This window comes from Myxine glutinosa, chromosome 1 (genome assembly GCF_964187855.1).
Source record: "Myxine glutinosa chromosome 1, kmMyxGlut1.1, whole genome shotgun sequence".
Taxonomy (NCBI): Eukaryota; Metazoa; Chordata; class Myxini; order Myxiniformes; family Myxinidae; genus Myxine; species Myxine glutinosa.
Window position 1 is genome coordinate 172,814,434 of NC_136261.1, and position 21,504 is coordinate 172,835,937.

A 21,504-nucleotide genomic window follows, 5' to 3' on the forward strand; every position below is an offset into this window, starting at 1 on the left:
TTTTATTTTAAAATATATATTGTGATAAATCACTGAATCTAATTAAGTCATTCGCATCTGTAGGGTTTGGATAATTGATTAATTTATAAGTATTCTTCATATTAATATTTTTACTTATACTATATTTTTGTCGTTCAGCCTGTGCCTTTGTATAATAATTTGATAAATCAATATCCTGAGAGGATTTTCCAAAGATAGAACCATCTTTTCCAACATAAGTCATTTATATTAGATTAAAAATGATATCATAAAAATTTTCATTATTGTTGAGTTGAAATAATACATATAAACATAATTGACCACAACATTTAGAATTAATTTCTTGAACTTGAAATGTTTGATAAACACCATTCTGTAAGAATTGTATTACTTCAACAGGCAGTGGCATACCATAACTATCAAAATAATATTTATCCTGACTATTATGAATACAAACCCAATGAGAACCATTCTGTGTGTCTAAATTCATAATAATATTCATTGTATTCTTGGACAACTTTTTAAATTCATCTCTCATACAAATAACCACATTATCAATTTTTAGTTTTTTACAATATTTAGTAAGTTCTATATTTGACGTTGTATTCTTTCCAAATTGTTTAAACCATTTATCCATTTATTTATGAGAAAGATATAACCCATTACCCCTTTTAGTTAGTTTAACACCCACTTGAGCGATAGAGGAAAGCATATCTCCAACTAACAATCTAGCTTTATCAGGTAGACTTTCAAGTTTTTGAGCAAAATCCACAATTACACCACTTCCACTAATTTGTTTCTCCAACTCCTTGTTATGTCTTTCCAATTCTTTTTGAGCTTTTAGTTGTGCCTTCCTTTCGTTAGCAGTTTTTACCGCTGCTGAAATACCACCAGTCAATGCTCCCGCCGCACTTAAACCAGCAAATAAAGGAATTAGAAACGGGAGAAATCCTCCCTCTTGTATTGAATATTTCTTTAACATAGGTTTTGTCATTTTAATTTTAAGTGAACCAGCATCATTTAGTGTTTTTACCTGCTCTCTTGTGAGTAAAACATCAATTCTTACTGCTCCTTTTCTTTGAATTGTATTAACGTTAATAATACAAGGCTTTTGATTTTGAATACAAGATGTTAATTTATTAAGATTGATTTGATTAACATATACCAGTTCTTTCCTACTCATTTATTTATGAGAAAAAACCTATGTGATATTAATCATAACACCATTATCTGTATTAATCTGTAATTCTGTTTCCTCCAAAAGCAAACAATAAGCATCAACTTCTTCATTCTCTCCTCTTTCAATGTATAGAGAAGTATCCACTCTATTAGACGTTATAGTTTCCTTTTGAGAACTCAGGTCAATTGCGTAGATTGTATAAAGTTTTTGAAACGCAACCATATCCAAAATAGGTTCATTATTACCGTTGCTTTCACACACCTTTTGGTAAGACTTGTAGGCTTCCGCATAATCATTTTTTTCCCAATCAATTTCCAATCTATCTCGCGGATAAAATGTTCCATCAAGAGAAACCCGAAGTTGTTTCACCTTAGCATTATCACTCAGCGCATTATTCTTATCAGTACCCTCCTCTCCATCTGGTTTCTTAAAAATGAGCCATAGGTATCGTGGCTTTCCTTCAAGAACACCCAAATTCCAAGTGTAGGTAGTGTGTTCCAGTTTAACGTGTTGACATCTTCTTTTAAGGTACGATACATTTAGCGGTTTCTTTGAGTTAAGTCTTCTATTTAACATCTCTTCCGTTTTAAGATTAGGAGTATATTCACTAATATACCAACACAAATCATTAATAACAAATTTATTATTGTCGCCAAAAGCATTTTCAGCCCCAAAAAGCAATCTATTTACATTATCATTCCTTTGTAGTTGAAATCTAATTTTAAGACCATACAAAACTTTATCATAATCACAAAATCCAAATATACCTTTCAGAGGTACTGCTACGGTAAAACTATTCTCTGCTTTTGTATCATCATTATACATTGACTTCCTTTGACTATAACCAGGGTCAGTATTTGTTCCCGTTGACATATCAGGAATAAAACCTTCAACAGCTCCCTTACCCATTCTATCACTACACGAATATAGTGTAAATTTCATCATTTCAGATATAGCAGAGACATAATCAACCGCTTCAACCTCTTGTGTTCCAATATACAGGCGGACACTATCAAACATTTTCCAGAAGAAATCATTTACGAGTGTAGCATTAGTATTATTCGCAGCCTTAGTGAATTTAAATTTACACAGCAAGAAACTATCAGCTATATTCAAGTAAGTTTGTTGATTATTTATTTCAAAACTTTTTGTTCCGTTTGAATTCCAGTCTGTTCCTGTTATAGCATTTACCTTAAAATAGTCTTCCTTTTTAGTAGAGTTTGAAATGATAATCGTATCATCCAAATCATAGATACTATCAATCGCTTCCATACTTGTATTTATATAGCATTAAAATCGTTGAAACCCTGACCCAAGTATTTTAATGATTTTTTGTCGTTCTTGTGAAGATAGTTGTGAAGATGGTGAAGAAGAAGATAGAAGATAGTTGTGATAGAAGAAGAAGGTCAATCGCTGAAATAACGCCAGGGGGGTTGACTCAGCCTGTCATCCTTCTGAGGTCGGCAAATTTGAGTACCAGTTCACTGGTAATTCCCTGCTTGTCGTTAAAGGCGGCAAAAAGGGTTGGCGTCAGGAAGGGCATCCGGCCGTAAAACATTGCTTCAAAAAGGGGACCGAAAAACAACAACAACCACAGTTCCCGAAAAAGGCCAACCCCCGCTTGCGGGGAAAAATGGCCTCTAAAGGTGTTTTTTTTTTTTTTGGAAAGATAGTTGAGTTTTACCTTTTTTAATTTCTTTGATTGCTTGTAATTTATGAGACTCCTTTTGAGCATCTTTTATACTCTTTATAGCACCCGCAACTGAGCCCACGGCTGAAGCAGTTGAACCAATTAGGTCTTTATGTTTAAGGATGGTTGAACCAATACCCATTAGAGTATCAATTATCCCATCTCCTTTATTTCTAAATTGATGTCCCACACCCCGTTGTCTCTTTGGTTTATAGTATCCTCTACCAAGAAACATACCTTCACCCTTATAGTATGGTGAAAGGAACATCCCATCCCCTGTAATTATTTTATATTTTCCCAACTCGTATTTTCTCACAATAACCATTATTTATTTATTGAAAAACTTCACGTAGGTGAATTCTGATGGATATAATTTCATCATTAAAGGATATCATACGATTATCTTGGTCGGTTATCCTAAAATTTACTCTGTATATGGTTTTTCCTGACACAGGTAAATAGACAAGATTTTTTGGTTCCATATTAAATTTATAACCAATCGGGGTTGAGTATGCACTGAATGAAAATATTGTATTTGTTCTTATTCCATCGTTATAAGCACCATCAATCAAATCACAATGAATTAATACTGAATTTATACCGGAGGATATTTGAATGACATTATCACTGTAAGACGTCCCGTTAGTTTCAATCTTTTTAGAAGAGAAACCCAATAGCTCTCTGAACGAATTTTCAATCGTGAAATCAATTTTATAATTATTTTTAAGTTTAATAGTTGATTTTGAAGTGTGTTTTTGAATATCTATTACAATATTTTTTGGTTCATCACCTTTTTCTTTCATAAGGCGAGAGACTTCTGAAGATATTTGAGAAATCTCGTAAGCACCGGGTGAAACGGTTATAGTTTTATATCCACTTCCTGGATTATAACTAAACTTGTTGTTTTTCTCTGTGATATTAAAAAGGGTATTGTAAGTCTCCATTGACAACAAAGAAGCCTCATATTCTTTTGTGGGGTCAAGTTGTAGTGGGTAAGGGAATGAAGCTGTGTAATCACTCGTTGTGAAATTAAAACTAAGAATTGTGCTTCTCATCTTATTTAATATCTAATAAAATATCTTTGTATTGACATTTATTAATTATTTTCATATTCATCAACTGATCTAAAATGGCGGATGCTTCATTAAAACAATTGTTGTTTCCAGCCTTCTTACTACCTAACAACAATAATAACCTATTAACTAATTGTGATGGGTCATTTGGAAGAAAACTAACACCCGAACCAAGCTTACTTAAAGCATCAATAAAATGTTTCTCCTTCTCATTCTTCTTACTTTTACCAGCAACAGAAACTCCATAATCAAGTGCGTTTAGCAACTCAATATACTCTCTATCTTCCTCTCTTTCCATATCAAGCGGTTCATCAAAATAAGGTGAATTAGCATGTCCATCTTTTGTTAGAAGAAACATTAATCTTGGGGTTAATTCAACATTTGGTTGGTCAGAACTTAAGAACACCAATTTATCATTAAATATCAATAACTTTTCTTTCACAAGATGGAACTGTGCTGGTTCTTCTGTTGGAATGAGACCTGCTCTGGTTTTTGAACCCTTCAAATATTCATTGTTTTGAAGAGCTTCTACAATATAATTGGAAAGTTTATTTACCTTCTCAAGATGCCGAAATAATCCTTCATCATCATATTCTAATTCTCCAAGTTCTTGCTCTGTCATTTGACTAAAATCTTTGAGCATTTGAAATTTTTTTCGGAGTAAATTCTACTGTGGGAACTGTAGGTGAAATCGTTTGTTGAGTTTTTAAAAGTGGTTTAAAAAATTTCTCTTGTTTTCTTTCAAAGGCTTCTTCACCAGTTAGTTTCTGTCTCCTTTTCTTCTTTATGTCTTCCTGTTGCTTTACAACTTTTGAAACCAACTCTTGATGTTCTTTAAACTTTCTTACTCTTTCTTTGGTATTCATTTTCTGTATTTATTTATTGAAAAATATCATTTAGCATCTCATCTTGTTTCACAACAATATATTTATATTTTCCAATCGTGTGTTTCATATTATTTTCAAATTCCTTCTTACTACATAATGTAGAACAATTATCTCTCCAAAAATTATTTGTATCTATTGAATTTAACTTAAATAAAATAAAAGTATTAGCATTGTTTCTTATTGAGCGCCGAGGGAGTTGAAAATATGACTGACAAAGATAAATACAATTACAAGAAGAATGTCTCCCTCTTGTATAGTAGCTATATATTACTGTTTGGTTTCTCTCATTAACACAATCATCAAAGATAACGAGGTTCTTTTTTGATTTATCTAAATCTTGAGGTGAAGGTATATCATCCGTATTATCACTGAGAATACAAGTTATGGGTTTTGGTTTTGATTTTGATTTCTGTGCATCACAAAATAATTGTATTATATCATCAATATTATAATCATTTAGTTTGTTTTGAAGTTTAAATAAACCGATAATGTCTTCCTTTTTAAGACCCGCATTAAAACCCTGTGAGAGTAGTTGATACTCGGGTTGAAAACTTGACTTTGTAAAAATTATTAAATTATCATAATCTAAAAAATTAGGACGAAGGAGCATCTTTAAAAGTAAACAGGTTTTTCCACATCCGCTTGAACCGACTATTAGACATCTCAATGAATTTGGAAGATTTTTATGGTTATTAAATTTTATCTTATTTTCCCAAACGGGTAAAAAATCATTCATTTATATATTTGGAAAACAAGTCATCTAACTTTTTTTGAGTTTTTTGAGAAACTCTATATTTTATCCTGAGTTCAGGTTTAATTTCAAAATAATCCATTATTTTGTTTATATAGTATCTTGTATTAACATTTCCATTAAAATTATTTTGAATAATAAATATCATTAAACCCTTATACATTTCCTCAATACAAATAGTCTCTTCCCTTGTAAGAAATGGTGTATTATCACCATAATACTTAACATTCATCTCTCTTATTAATCTTGTAAAGTAATTCATTTTTGGTTCTAATTTAAAAGAGTTATATATTTTTCTATATTTTTTATTATCATTAATTAAAATTAAATCACAGAAAATACATTGTTTATATGAACCCTCATTATTAAGCCCTATTCTACCACAATGGTGGCAGATTTCTAATTTATCATATGGAGAGTCTGGAAATTCTAAATATCCTTCAGAATTTATCATATTTATAAAGTAAAATTATACTTAAAACAAAGTGCCTTTTTTAGAGGCTTTTTTAAAGATGAAACTGTGCTTAAAGTAAAACACAAAAGACAAATTTCAATCAATCTCTACTTCGGTGGAAGATATAGAAAAATATGTCAAAGATGTTAAATTGAACAAAGATAAATATGGAAATTTTTGGATTAAACCCATAATGGAGAATAACATGTGTCCTTTTATTAAATTTACGGGACAAGCTATGTTAATTAATAACTCTATTAAAGTAAATTTGACAAAAGTTTCTCCACTACTACTAACAATTTACTCAAAGCTTGAAAAGGTCATTGATAAAGAAGCTTTGAAAATGAATGATAAGACCATCAACGATTCTAGAGGAAACATTTGTATATTCTTTAATAGACCCAAAGATGTGGGTGAAATTAATAATATGAATATTAGTGGTGAACTATCATTCCGTACTCTGATTATTAGAGATTATTTGAAAATAACATTTAATGTAAAAAATATTGTGGTTATTAGTTCTAACGAAAGAAAATATATAGATATTGATGGAAGTTTAATGGTATGTAAATGAGTGATATTAACAGTCAATACTCTGAGAGTTAGTATACTGAGAGTCTAGGATCTGAAGATAGTTATGATACTAATAGTTTGTGTTCAAATGATAGTTATGAGAGTAGCTTTATTGATGACTCAGATAGTGAAATTGAAATTGATGAACTAGAGTATCTAAACTTTCTGGCTAATACATAGACGCTTTACTTTAAGTAAAGTTATATACATAAAACGTGTTGAAAAGCTCAAAGGTGTTTTACTTTAAGTAAAGTTATATACATAAAATGAGTTGAAAAGCTCAAAGGTGTTTTACTTTAAGTAAAGTTATATACATAAAACGAGTTGAAAAGCTCAAAGGTGTTTTACTTTAAGTAAAGTTATATACATAAAACGAGTTGAAAAGCTCAAAGGTGTTTTACTTTAAGCACAGTTTCATCTTTTAAAAAGCCTCTAAAAAAGGCACTTTGTTTTAAGTATAATTTTACTATATAAATAAATATGATCAAAGCAACGTATTGCGACGTTTGTGAACAAGAATATAAACAATACAAAAGACACCTTAAAACTAACAAACACACATTTAATCTACTTCACCTACTATCTCCTATTCAGAAGGAAACAAAACACTGTTCTGCATGTAATAAAAATATCTTCAAGAAAGGCTTTGAAATACATCTTAAAACAATTCTACATTTATCAAATTTTATCACAACTAAAAACTCTGATGGCGCATTCAAAGGACATATTAAAATAAGAGTCTTTAACTTCAAACCTCCTGAACCAGAGTCTATAGTTGATGCTGTAGAAATAGTTAAACCTGCTGTTCAAACGTTGATTGAAAAAACACTAAAAGAAATGAAACCACTTAAATTTTATATGGGAGTAAAATTAGAAATGACAAAGGACGAAGGAGTTATAGATACACCATACATGAGAACTGAGCCACACTTTATATCTTCATATCAAGATTTTAAAACATCAGGAGTCTATGATGAACTTATTAAACAAGAGCAAGATGTGGATAATTCAATCGTAGGAAGTGGTTTCAATATAGGAAAAATTATTTACATAGACATTCATATTCTTAAATCAGATCCTCTAATAGCTTCTTCCTACATTGATTTACCCAGTGTTATCAAAAATAGAAAAGCAGTTATCAATATCAAAAATAAAGACAAATGTTTTCTCTGGTCTATTCTAGCACACTTACATCCTCCACATTTTCATGATGAAAGAGTATCTCATTATAAAAAATATGAGAATACATTAAATACGAAAGATCTAAAGTTTCCTATGGCTTTAAATGATATTCCTAAATTTGAAAAGATAAATAATTTATCAGTTAATGTTTATGGTCTAACAGAAACAAACAGCATTCAGGTTTTAAAGCTTTCTGACAATTGTAAACAAACTCATATTAATCTTCTATATTTTAATTCAGAGGAAAATTCACATTATACATACATTAAAGATATTGCTAAATTAATAAAACCACAAGTATGTAAAAGAACAAATAAAATATATATTTGTTTGCGTTGTCTTAACTTCTTCCATACACAAGAAAGATTAGATAAACATTCAAATTATTGTGGTGAACATAAATCAACGGTAATCAATATGCCTAAAGAAGGCTCAAATATCACATTCAAAGATGAAAAGAAAAAGATCAAACATCCATTTGTTATATATGCTGATTTTGAAAGTATTCTAGAAAAAATAGATACTGCTTCTCCAGATCCAAAAGAATCATACACAAATAAATATCAAAAACATACTCCTTGCGGTTTTTGTTATTATATCAAATCATCCGTTGGTGATAAATATAACAAGTTAGAGGAGTATAGAGGCTCAAATACCCCAGAGGAGTTTGTGAAACGACTAGAAAAAGACTGTGTCCGATTAACCAAGATAATGAGAGAAACTAATAAACCAATGTCCTTGACGAGTGAACAGAAAAGGGAATTTAGAAAAAACAATGTTTGTCATATTTGTGAGGAAAAAATTGGTGAAGGTCAAAAGGTTAGAGATCATTGTCATCTCACTGGTAAATATAGAGGTCCAGCTCATCAAAGTTGTAATATTAATTATCAACTCCCCTCTTTCATTCCTGTCTTTCTTCATAACAACGCTCATTATGATACGCATCTATTTATTAATGAACTTTCAAAGACATCTGGACACATTTCAGCAATTCCTAACACGGATCAGAAATACATTTCATTCACAAAAACAATTCACACATCTCCTATTACTCATATCAGATTTTTTGATACATTTAAATTCATGGCAAGTCCATTGGCTAACTTGGTTCAAAATCTAAAAGAGTTTCCATGTCTTTCAGAGTATTTTTCAGATAAAGATTTTCTAACACAAAAGGGAATTTACCCCTATGACTATATGGACTCATTTGAGAGATTCAATGAAACACAACTTCCTTTAAAAGAAAATTTCGATAACAAATTAAACAACAGTCATATATCTGATAAAGATTATGTACACGCACAAAATGTTTGGGAAAAATATAACATCAAGAATCTTGGCGAGTATCACGATTTGTATCTCAAAACTGATGTGCTTTTATTGGCCGATGTATTTGAAGCCTTTAGATCTGTTTGTCGCACTGGATATGGATTGGATCCTGCTCACTACTACACAGCACCTGGATTGGCTTGGAGCGCGATGTTGAAAATGACAAAACAAGCTTTGGATTTGATAACCGATGTCGATATGCTTTTGATGATTGAAAAGGCAAAAAGAGGTGGAATTTCACAAGTATGCTCGAGCAGATACGCAAAAGCAAATAACAAATATCTTCCAAATTATGATTCAACGAAAGAGAGTTCTTACTTGATGTACTATGACGCAAACAACATGTATGGCTGGGCAATGTCTCAAGCTCTTCCTTATGGGAAACTAAGATGGGTAAAGGAAAAAGACTACACAAAGGTTTTACAAGATGTATGTATCTCTACACAAAAAGAATTGGATGATTCAAAGGTTGGTTATTATTTTGAGGTCGATTTAAAATATCCTGAAGAACTTCATATCAAACATAAAGATCTTCCATTTGCTTGTGAGAAAGAAAATCCAAAGAAAGAATGGTTGAGTGATTATCAACGATCGTTTGATATAGGTGAATCAACAGAAAAATTACTTACTACATTATATAACAAGAAAAATTATGTACTACACCAAAGAAATTTGCGACAATATTTATCAAAAGGTCTAAGAGTAGAGAAGATCCACAGGGTTCTAAAGTTCAATCAAAGTCATTGGTTAAAGGGGTACATTGATTTTAATACACAAAGAAGAACAGAGTCAAAAACAAATTTTGAGAAAGACTTTTATAAATTGATGAATAATGCGGTCTTTGGTAAGACCATGGAGAATGTGAGGAAAAGACAAAATATCAGACTAGCAACATCTTGGGAACAAGCATCAAAATTAATTAATAGACCGAGTTTTACTAGAGCTGAGGTCTTTACTGAGAACTTTTGTGCGATCCATTTGGTTAAAGAGAGTATTGAAATGGACAAACCTATTTACATTGGAACATCAATTCTTGACTTGTCAAAGTCATTAATGTATGATTACTTTTATATTAATCTAAAATCAAAGTATAAGGATAATGTGTCATTGTTGTATATGGATACTGATAGTTTTATTTTGAAAATTAATACTGATGATGTTTATTCAGACATGAAAAAGGACATTAATATCTATGATACAAGTAATTACAGTCCAGAGAGTGAGTTGTTCTCTTCTAAAAATAAAAAGGTGATTGGAAAGTTCAAGGATGAATTGGGAGGAAATGTTATGAGTGAATTTGTGGGATTGAGGTCGAAGGCTTATGCTTATAAATACATTGTGAATAACGTTGAAAAGACTGATAAGAAGTTAAAAGGTGTAAAGAAAAATGTCATTAAAGAAACAATAAACTTTAAGGATTATTATAACTGTTTAACAACAAAGAAAGAAGAGTTTAGAAAGATTAATGGAATAAGAAGTTATAAACATCAATTATATTCAGAAGAGGTGAATAAGAAAGCATTGGGGGCTTTTGATGATAAGAGGTTTATTTTAGAAAATGGAATTGATAGTCTCCCTTATGGTTATATAAGTATATAAGTGATAAGATATATAAGTGATAAGATATATAAGTGATATGATATAAGTGATAAGATATATAAGTGATAAGATATATATAAGTGATAAGATATATATATAAGTGATAAGTTAAAAAGGGGGGTTAGGGATTTTAACGGGCTACCGCCACCTTTTTTACTATTATATAAATGATAGAACCAAGTATCAACCAGACTAAAGAGTGGAGGTGTAATCAACCTTGGTATATAAATGGAAAACATAACGAATGTGAAAAATTTCAGATTCAAGAGGTTGAGAGAATCACTGGTCAGAAGGTTCTCAAGACGGATAAGCGTATTCATTTGTTAAGTGGGGTAATGGAGGGCGGGAAGAAAAATATATTAGAGTGGAGTGAGAACTTTAATGGTTATCAATCGGATAATAAATATTATAATTTTAAAATGGTATGTGGGAGAGGAGGAGGTCAAACAAGAACCCTCCGTGAAACATACCACTTTATACTTTCACAACAAAAGGTTAAGGAACCTGTATACTTTATAAATATACTTGATGGGGATGAGTTCTATAGGAGAATGGAACTCTTTAAAAAGTTAGAAAGAGATAATATATTTATAGGCTCATTAGTAGAGTGGTCTAAGGAACTACATTAAGGGGCTAGTGGGGGAATAGGGTAAAAATTACATGTAAGTGAGAAGGATCATAGGTTCATAAGGCTAGAAGGATTATAGGTTCATAAAGGAAGAAAATCATAGGTTCATAAGGCTAGAAGGATTATAGGTTCATAAAGGAAGAAAATCATAGGTTCATAAGGCTAGAAGGATTATAGGTTCATAAGGTGAGAAGGATTATAGGTTCATAGAGGGAGAAATAGAGGTGTTTATGATTTTTGAAAAAGACAAGGGGGTAAATGACATTAGATAGGGATTTCCCATGTTAAACGGAGGTGTCCCAGAAGCAACATTTATCACCTACTTATGTTATACAATTTTAGATCCCGGAATTCAATTGGACGAGCCCCCAATTTCTGTTACGTGGTCCTCCCGGTAACTACCTGGTCTTGGTGACCCCCGGACCGTGGGAGGACCCCGCCAGAAAGATCTCGGATTTATACGCTTTCGTAGCGCAATCAATATGAAAGACACAATAATTCAAGTCAATAAGAAACCCCACACCAAGGATCCGGATTACTCAATAATATATTCCCCAATCAATCAACAACCATCAACAATCAATCACCAATATTACTAAGATGGCCATCTCATATATTTCCCCCCTTTCCCCACTCACGACCCCTCAATGGTCACTGTCCCTCACAATGTCTCTGGGCCCCTCCAGACCAAGGTGAAGGTCGACTTCTCCGCACACGGGCGGTTGAACGAACCCCTGGCTGACGTGCTCCAAACGTGCACGTCGCGTACCGGGAACAGCTGCTGCCGCGCACACCTCCTTGCAAAGCAAAGCGGGCAAAGCAAGGCGCGGCTCGCCAAGCGCACGAGGCCCAAGGTGCGACCCGTACGCGTCCTTGTAGACGTTGAGGCGAACCGTGCCGGACGCTTGGTTCCGTGCCACGGCAACTTGACGCGTAACCGGTAATTACCCCGCGCAGGTAACTCCTCTCGCCAGACGGGCTTTCAAACGCAGCGTTCCCCACGCTGCTCAATATCGACACCGCTCGCGTCGGAGCTGGGCGAGGAAGAAGAAGACGGCCGCTTCTCTCGGACCTCGTGTCTTTTTTCTTCTTCCGGTTCACCATCCCGTTTCCGGTCTCCTGTTATCCGGAGCCTCTCTAACCATTTAACCACAACAACCTTTAATAGAATAAACATTAATAAGCAATGACATGAATAGTAATTCACCTAAACCCGGAATCCGTAACAGCAGCACGTACCATTTTTAAAATCTTTGGTATGACTCGGCCAGGGTTCATACAGCCGACCTCCCAGACTCAGAGTGGAGTCTCTAACCATTAACACCACCGACGCTGGTAATTTCATCATATCTTATCCTGAATAGCATCATCAAATCGCTTGGCTAGAAATAGACGTGGAGTCATTAAAAAAAGAAGAAGAAGAAGAGTTTAACATCTATTTAGTATATTATCAATAATAGAGAACAAGGCCTTCATGTTGGAGTTATTCTCAATCAAATACAGAAATATGAGGCCTTTAATGTAATGGAACAAACATAGGTGTTTTTGGTAATATTGTCAAGCATGTAGCCGATGAACACCAGCCTTGGACGGAGAGCCGGATGGTCCTTAATTTCCGAGGCAAACGGCCGAATTATTGGCGGTACCTTTTGGGCCGTGTGGGACGGAAGGCGGTGAGGTGCTTACCTTGATGAAAGCCACACGGGTTGATTCCCGAACCCTCAAACAAAGAAACGCGACACGCCAAATGAAAATAGAGCCATAATAATGATTTAATGAAAGTAAATGTAATGCATAAAAAATGGTGAGGTGAGGCAAATCTAATTCCCTATGGTGAGGATCCTCCAGCAGACTCAAATACATACACAAAGGGAACAAATAAAATAAAAGCAAATCTCTTTAGCCGGCCGGCACTCAGCTTTGGTGTCCCAACAAGATCATTTGGTGCAGTCGGCAGTGAAGGCCAAGTACAAGGCTTCCTGCGACTTGTCACCCAATATGGCGCCGAGCCGACGACGCACACAGAGCCGTCGAGCGAGCTGTGAAGACGGCCTCTTTTTGCTCTCTTTCCGTCCGAAGCACAAAGAGCCCCACAAACCGCCGCCTTATTGCTCCTCTTTGACGGCCGCAACAACCTCCTCCCCCAAAGCACCAAAAGTCCACACAACACAAGAGCAATATCGCGCCCGTCTTGCTCATGCAAGAACCAGCCGAGAGAGACTTCTTCCCGCTCGAACCCTCTCGCTCTCTGACGTCACACCGACCAATCCCGAGCCCCATCAAATCACCCCAAGTCTCCACGACCAATGACGAAGCTCGGGGCGTAGCCTGCCAGTTACGATCCTTTGGAGGCGGGGTTTAGTTGTCGATCGAGAATGTTCGGGTTTCTGTCGGCAATTATGCCGGTTAGGGTTGATAAATGGACGGTTGTTGTTGTAACGAGGGTTTTCATGGCCAGCCTTGTTGTAATTGTAAAAACATAGGGAAAAACCACCAGGGCAATCACACACTGGGGGAAAAGTAATCTTAACCCCGATCTAATTACCATAGCTTCACCCCTCATGTGAAGACACGTAAACAACTTAAGCTCCAGTTTCCCTACTTAATACATTGAGGTGTCTCCTACTCGTCCACGGTCCATGCTATACCTATACGATCCTATCTGTACTATGGTATTTCATCATCTACCCCCACAAACCTGACAATATAATTTGCAAGTGACAGATTTTTTTGGATGTTCTTTCAAAATTGCAGCATACAGGCAGTGGAAAAAATGGAAACACCTGAGTAAATAAGGGACACTAAACAGCAGCTTCCATACACGTGTGGCCCATGTGTTGATTAAGCAAATAACATCCCAGCATGCTTAGAGTCATGTAGAAAAATGCTACACAGGCCTGGTTGCTTATAATTATGGCTAGCATGGCTGCAAGATGAGACCCCAAAATGCTCCGATCCACAGAGCAAGTGTGATGAGATGACACTTGCCCAATGGTTTGATGAGCATGACAGTGATGTATGTTATCCATATGTCATGGCCATCTCAGTCACAAGATCTGAACCCAATTGAGCATTTATGCGATATTATGGAATGACGCCTGAGACAGCGTTTTAGACCTCCATCAAACAGATGTGAGTTGATTTACTTTCTCGTGGAGGAATGGTACCGCATCCCTCCCACAGAATTCCAGACGCTGATGAACTCTATGCCACAGCACATACAGGCCATACTGGTCGCACGTGGTGGCCCAACACCATATTTAGTGACTTTACATTGGTGTTTCCATTTTTTTTGTCCACTACCTGTTTTTTTAAGTGAATGAATACAAGTCAGCTGTGAACTACCTAAAATGTTGAAAGTTTTAGGGAATTGTGTGATTATAATTGGAGCAAATTAACTAAAAATATTTTGAAATGGTTGGTTCAATATTTTTAAACCGATTGTTTAGGATAATCATGAGGCGTGAAAATAGAATTTAATTTGTTGCCAAAGTACTGAAGAGTCATCGAGTTAATATGATAGCATATCATGCAACACTACAACATACGTGAAGAGTTCAAAGGAATGGTTAAAAATAAGAAATAATTGGTCAGAAGAAGGGGGTGTTTAAAAGTCAACAAGTACTGGTAATAAAAAACGTTTTTGGTATGTAAAATGATTTAGGAAAGACATGACAAAAATAATGTAAACAAGGTAGGGATGGTCACAAGGAATTATGTGAAACCATCCCTACATCTCTCTTTGAATAATGATTGTTCCCTGTCCATCCCTGCATACATTTTGCAATGATAGTGCAATGTGCATGTTGATTGTTTAACCTGAAAGGAGGGGATGGGTTTCGTTTTTTTTTTTTGTTTACACATTAGAGACACAGATATTATGCACAAATCTATCTATCTATCTCTCTCTCTCTCTCTCTCTCTCTCTGTCACACACACACACACACACACACACACACACACACACACACACACACACACACACACACACACACACACACCCAAATCAAGAGAGATGTGTAGTGTAATTTGCAGGCACAACAATTATTCAAAGAAAGATATATTCAACCTAAATACACTCTACACATCCAACATACAATGGTTCATATGGTGAGGCAACTGCCAGAAAGTCTCCAGATTTCCTGATATCATTTAAAGGATCAGTTTCCCGAGATACAACACGATCCAAAGTACGAGCTTGATTACGGGTAGCACAGATAATTTGTTGCTGCATATTGAAAATATCTACCAAGTACTGAAATTTTGATAAAAGGTGATCAGAGAATGCAGCAACTAAATGTTTAAATCCCTTTGAATCAATCTTTCCTGGATAGATAAGCAGAGTTGAAAGGAAATCTGAGAAGTCATCAAGAAGTGAAGCACGTGGTTTTGGGCATTCATTTTTTTATTTTATAGGTGAACTGACAGCTAGGCAAAGGGGTTCAAAAGATTAATATTCGCTATCGACTAGATTCATTGTGGGTTGACAGAGTCGACTTGTATATTCACAGTCTTATCTCCACCTCGGCCATGTTATCTTGGGCAATGATAAAGGTTCGAACTATGAGGTCCTATATCAGCCACAGTTGAGCATCACCGGGAGATAACCATGTTTAAATCAAACACAGGAAATCGATAACCACAACAAACATTTCCTCAAGAAGGATGTGAGACTTGCCAGTGGAAAGTGAATGTGTGTTAAGAGCCACTGGATGTGAAAGGAAACCACTGATGAAGAAGCGATTACATGAGGTGTAACAATGGTGAGGTTTGCTTGGACCAAGGTGAACCAAGGTTGAACAGTGAAGGTGCTTCATCTCACGATTATTTCTGATGATCGTTTGGCTTGTATTGTTTGATTTGGAGAAAAACTGATAGAAAGGATAATTATCCTTATATATTGTCTTTTAAAAATAGACAAATATAATTGCATGTAGTTTTCCATGCCAGCACACGTGTACTATGCCGAATATTCTACACATGGTATAAATAGGTTCTGGAAAATCAACTAAAGCAAGAGAAGGAATAAGAGAATGTAAAAAGGCAGAACTATAACACATCTAGTCAAGATATTTAAAATATATATATGTGTAATAATAAAGGATAAAATGTGTCAGTGTGTGTGTGTCTGTGTGTGTGTGTGTGTGTGTCTCTTCCACAACTCCAAAACCAGGAAACCTAGCGGTCCCAATCTTTGCATGCATACTAAGGGAACTCCAAAGGAGTGGTAGAATGAAAACTAGGTGTTTGGATAAATGTAAACATCCCTTTTGAAGAGAAATAATGGCCAACCGACATGAAAGGCTTTATCCCAGGTGAGCTCAACATCACCTTGCAGGGGTCTTACCCGCCATTTTAATTTTGGCCCATTAAAATGTGCCTTGCCTTGGAAGCATGATTTACTCTCACAAACTAATTAAAGCATATAATTAAATCTGTGTTCAGGTTTGAGGATTGACTCTTGAAGGCTAAATAAGAGCCAAAATCTGGAGTCAAATCTGGGGGAGAGGAAGGGGGAAAGGGGAGAGGGGACGAAGAGAGAGGAGGAGCAGGATGAGGGGGAAGGGAGGAGTAGGAGGAAGGGAAGAGGAGAACAGGGAGGATGGAGTAGGTCAGTAGGAGGACAGGAACGAGGGAGCAGAGAGCGATGATGTCAATGAGTGGGGAGCAGGAGGAGAGTGAGAGGGGAGCAGGAGGAGAGGTGAGCCAGGAGCAGCATTTTAATAAATCAGCAATTCTTGTGACCAAGCATATTTATTTATTACCTCTGCCACCAAAGGTGGATGGAGGTTATGTTTTCACCCCTCTATATGATGTCTGTCCCTTTGTGAACAAAATATCTCAAAAAGTTGTGGACGGATTCAGACGAAATTTGGCAGAGATGTAGCATATGTGACAAGGACGAAATGATTAGATTTTGGTGAAGATCCAGATTTGGATCCGGCTACTAGAATTTTTTAAGTGATTCTTCACCATTGGGAGATAGGGCCAAAAACATTAAATAAAAAATATCTCAAAAAGTTATGGATGAATTTGGACAAAACTTATTGGACAGATTGTGTGTGTGACAAGGAAGAATCGATTCAATTTTGGTGAAGATCTGGATCCGGATCCAACTAGTAGAATTTTTTAAAGTGATTCTTCACCATTGATGGATATGGCCAACCAGGCAGAGGTATGTATGCTCTCTACTGAGTGCCATTCTAGTTTAAGAAAGGCTGTCATCCATCCTTCTGCTCTGTCATCTTAATTCATACCTCCATTAGATAGGGTATCTCTCTACAGGGACCTGCGATACTTGTATAAACCCAAGGATTTGAACCATCTGTTTTTAAAATTCCCTCTATATGATGGACCCAGATTGAGTACATTTCAAAGTATTAAAGAAGTGGAGATTGGTGGGTCAGATCTGCCGAACATTTTCACCCATTTGAACCAGAAAACATTCCTGACTCTGCAAGTCGGTTCTGAGATTTTAAAAAAGAGAGTAGGAAATCGATACAGTGTTATGGATTAACTAAAGGCTCCTTTGTTCACCACTGTTATGGCTGGGTGCGTGGTGTATATACAGCCTCACAGCTCTGAAAACGGCATGAATCTTAAAAATAAGATGAAGAAGATCCTTCCTCCTTCATATTCAGCGAAGTGACAGGCAGAATTTGCTGGTGATGTGTGGCATTTTGAGATACACCTGCGGTGCGACCCCAGGGTGTTCACACACGTCGGATTAACAATGCAATCAGCTTGCTATCGCTTGGCAAGCCAGCCGTTCCTTCTCAACCGTTTCATTGGAGTGCAACTTTGAGTGCTTAAGCCACTTGGTGAGTGCTCTTCAGGCTTATTGGTAATGGAACACCCCTGCTCCCTCCTCCTACTCCCTCTGCCCCTCTTCCTGATTCACTCTCACTCTCCTCCTTTCTCCACTCAATACTAATCCTGCTCCCCACTCATTGACCTCATCATCGCCTGCTCCCTCCTGCTCTCCCATCTCCCTGTCCTCCCTCTCTCTCCCCCCGTCCCCATCCTCCCTTCCTTTCCTCTCTCCCCTCCACATCCCTTCCTGTCCCCCTTCCCTCCTCTCCTTTCTCCTTCCCCTCCTCTCCTTTCTCCCTCCTCCCTTCCTCTCTCTCCCACCTCTTTTAATGTTCCCGTCAGGGAAGCATCCTTGTGTTGCTCAAGCATCACCGGGTACCATTGCTCGTATAAAATAATAAGAAAGAATAATGATAATAAAATAGTAGACAAAAAGGCAGAGGTTATATGTAAAAGCAGGAAATAAAATTCACAATATAAAAGAACAGTGAGAAAGAATAAAACAATAAAAATAAGACATGTCAAGAGTTAAGAACAAACATGGAAGTTTTCAATATGTATAACTAGAATTTGCATAATGACGAGTAGGAATGGTGAGGAAAAAGGAGGTAACTTTTAGAGCTACTGTATAAGCAGCAGAAGGGCAGAACTTGTGAGTAATGTTACACAAGTAGTCAATGCTTAATAAAGCTGCTCTTTATATGAAGCTGTAGTTGTTAGTGAATGGATATTGGATGAGAGTTCAATTCCAAATTCAGCCCGCTGGTTATTGCAGAGCTGCAGTGAGCGCAATATGCACATGGCGCAATCGGGCGCAATAGGCACATGCAGCAGTTGGAGTTGAGGCAGTGTCAGCAAAACAAAATCATGACCAACAGTCCAGCACAGCCAGGTGAAGTGAGGCTAACATGTCCCATTACCCTTTACTGAAAGGCCTCCAGGTGGCCACACAAGCCAACTCAGCTGTCAGATATCCAATATCAATGTGAACAACAAACAGTCCAATCAATATCAATATCAATCCAATATACAATGGTTCAATCCATTGGTTACAATGGTTCAATATACAATGGTCCAACCAATATACAATGGTTCAATCCAATATCAATCCAATATACAATATACAATATCAATCCAATATACAATATGATGAGGAAACTGCCGGAAAAGTAACTTGCATTTCTTTCTGAAAACCAGTCCTCCATCCCCATGTCAGTCCCTCCCCCAAACAACACCCATACTTGCCCCACCACCTGTCCAGATTATTATATTTCTCAAAAAACTACCTCAAAAATTCACAATGTTTCAACAACCAATTTTTTTTTGGTTTTAACTATAACAACTGTCATAGCAAATACAACTAACTAGTGCAAAATAATTAGATAGAAAATGAAGATGTTCACCTGGAGTAAGCAAAGCTTTGCCACACACATCTCCAAGTGCATAGATGCCTGAATGGTTTGTATTCTGATACTCATCTGTACAAATATGGCCAGTGGAATCCAAAGAAATTCCCTAGACATGACAGTAGATGAGAGGGGAGGGATATAGAAAATAGTAAGCTGACTGTATTCAACCTGAATGCTTTCCATATATCACCTTTGGATAAGTTGCTCACAACACTCACCAGTTTGCTCATGTTCAGGTCCTGACAATTGGGTTTTCTTCCAATGGCCCAGACAAGGCAGTCAACATCTGACAGAATATGGTCAGCTGCATTTCCTCTTACAACAGTAACCACCAACCTCCCAGATGAGTTTCGGCTCACATTGCACACCTGATTAAAAAACAATTTTGAACTACATCGGCACTCTTCGACGTCGACCGATATGCCTCCTCCCACATTATGACATCATTATATACATACTTCAACCAAGTTTGATTTTTATCCCTTTTTTCATCCCTTCAGCTGTTCCCAAGTTTCCCATTTTTACCTGTCATGACCTCTGACCGTTGACACTGAAATCTAATCAGTTCATCTTTGCATCATTAGCCTGGTGTTGTTCATTAGCCTGGTGTTGGCTTAACGGTTAGGGTGCCGGCTTGGGATCCTAGGATCCTGGGTTTGAATCCCGGTCGATCGCTGAATTAATGCTAGGGGAGTTGACTCAGCCTGTCATCCTTCCGAGGTCGGCAAATTGAGTACCAGCTTGCTGGGATGAATGATCCTGGTGTGTACCCCGGTTTAGAATAGGTACACCGTATCTCTGCGCATCGTAAGAGGTGACTAAGGGTTGGTGTCAGGAAGGGCATCCGGCCATAAAAACATTGCCTCAAACAGGGAACCATGATTGTCATGGGGCCCGCAAGGCTAACCCCCGCTCTAGTGGGGAAAATGGCCTTAAAACGATCATTCATTCATTCATTCATTTGCATCATAATATATACTTCTTTTTTTTTCTTTTCTTTTTTGTATACAAGATCGAGGCTCGTGAAAGAGCTAACACCGTATCCGCAAACACCGCAAACTTATACAAAGTTTGGTCAAAATCCTGGTTCACAAGTTAGCTAGGTAATATAATTTTTACACAAAGGGACCTCTGACCCTTGACCGGTAATATAATTTTTACACAACGTGATCTCAGGCCTTTAACCACTTGACCTCATAATCTAATCAGTTAATCTTTGCATCATCATACATACTTATACCAAGTTTGACTTGGATCCCTTCAGCCGTTCTTAAGTTATTGCAGTAACGAAAACCTATGACGGACAAATGGACGGACAATCTGAAAACATGATACCTCCAGTGACTTCGGCGGAGGAGGCATAAAAAATGGAAATGAGGCAGCAGAACAGAAAATCATGACACGAGCAAAACTTGTTCCAAAACTACAGATTACAAATCACTACAAATTATTGTCCTCACCTGGGAGCGTTTTAGCAGTGCCACACCATCGCTCTCAAGTTCTGTGGTACAGTTGCTGCTGATCATGGAGTCAAACTTTCGCAGAACCTGTACTCAGAACAAGGTGAATATCATGATCATATTTTTGGCAACAGTCTACAAAAACGTGCTGAGAACTCAAACGTATGATAAAATGCAATGCTTTTCCCAACTAGATCAGAAAATATGTTCAGCACTTGACCGAGGTAGAATAGAAATCACATGCAGTGATTTGACAATGTTTCTCTATTTTATCAATGTTTATCAAGTGGAAATTTTCATGATAAGATGGAGTTTTTATCAAAGGTACTGTTAAGTCAAAATGAAATTATTTGTAAAGAGTCTTCTGAAGGCAAAAACAACTCCACTATTTTGCTTCATCAGTGATTAAACTTTTTGTGTATCCAACATCAAGGCTCATGGAAGGGCGAGTTGACAAAGGATGAAAACGCAACATAAAGTGACAATGGGATCAGAGT

General features: G+C 36.3%; 1 protein-coding gene across 4 annotated transcripts in view; it reads right to left on the bottom strand.

Annotated features, from left to right (window-relative positions):
• GSR (glutathione-disulfide reductase) overlaps window positions 1–21,504 on the bottom strand; it is a 112,517-nt gene that overhangs the window by 22,841 nt on the left and 68,172 nt on the right. For all 4 annotated transcript variants that reach the window (XM_078780225.1, XM_068122480.2, XM_068122470.2 and 1 more), the window contains 3 exons: window positions 21,008–21,094; window positions 19,766–19,915; window positions 19,542–19,653 (listed from right to left, as the gene is read on the bottom strand). In XM_078780225.1, the coding sequence (XP_078636351.1) occupies window positions 19,542–19,653; window positions 19,766–19,915; window positions 21,008–21,094 (349 nt within the window). The remainder of the gene's footprint in view (window positions 1–19,541; window positions 19,654–19,765; window positions 19,916–21,007; window positions 21,095–21,504) is intronic.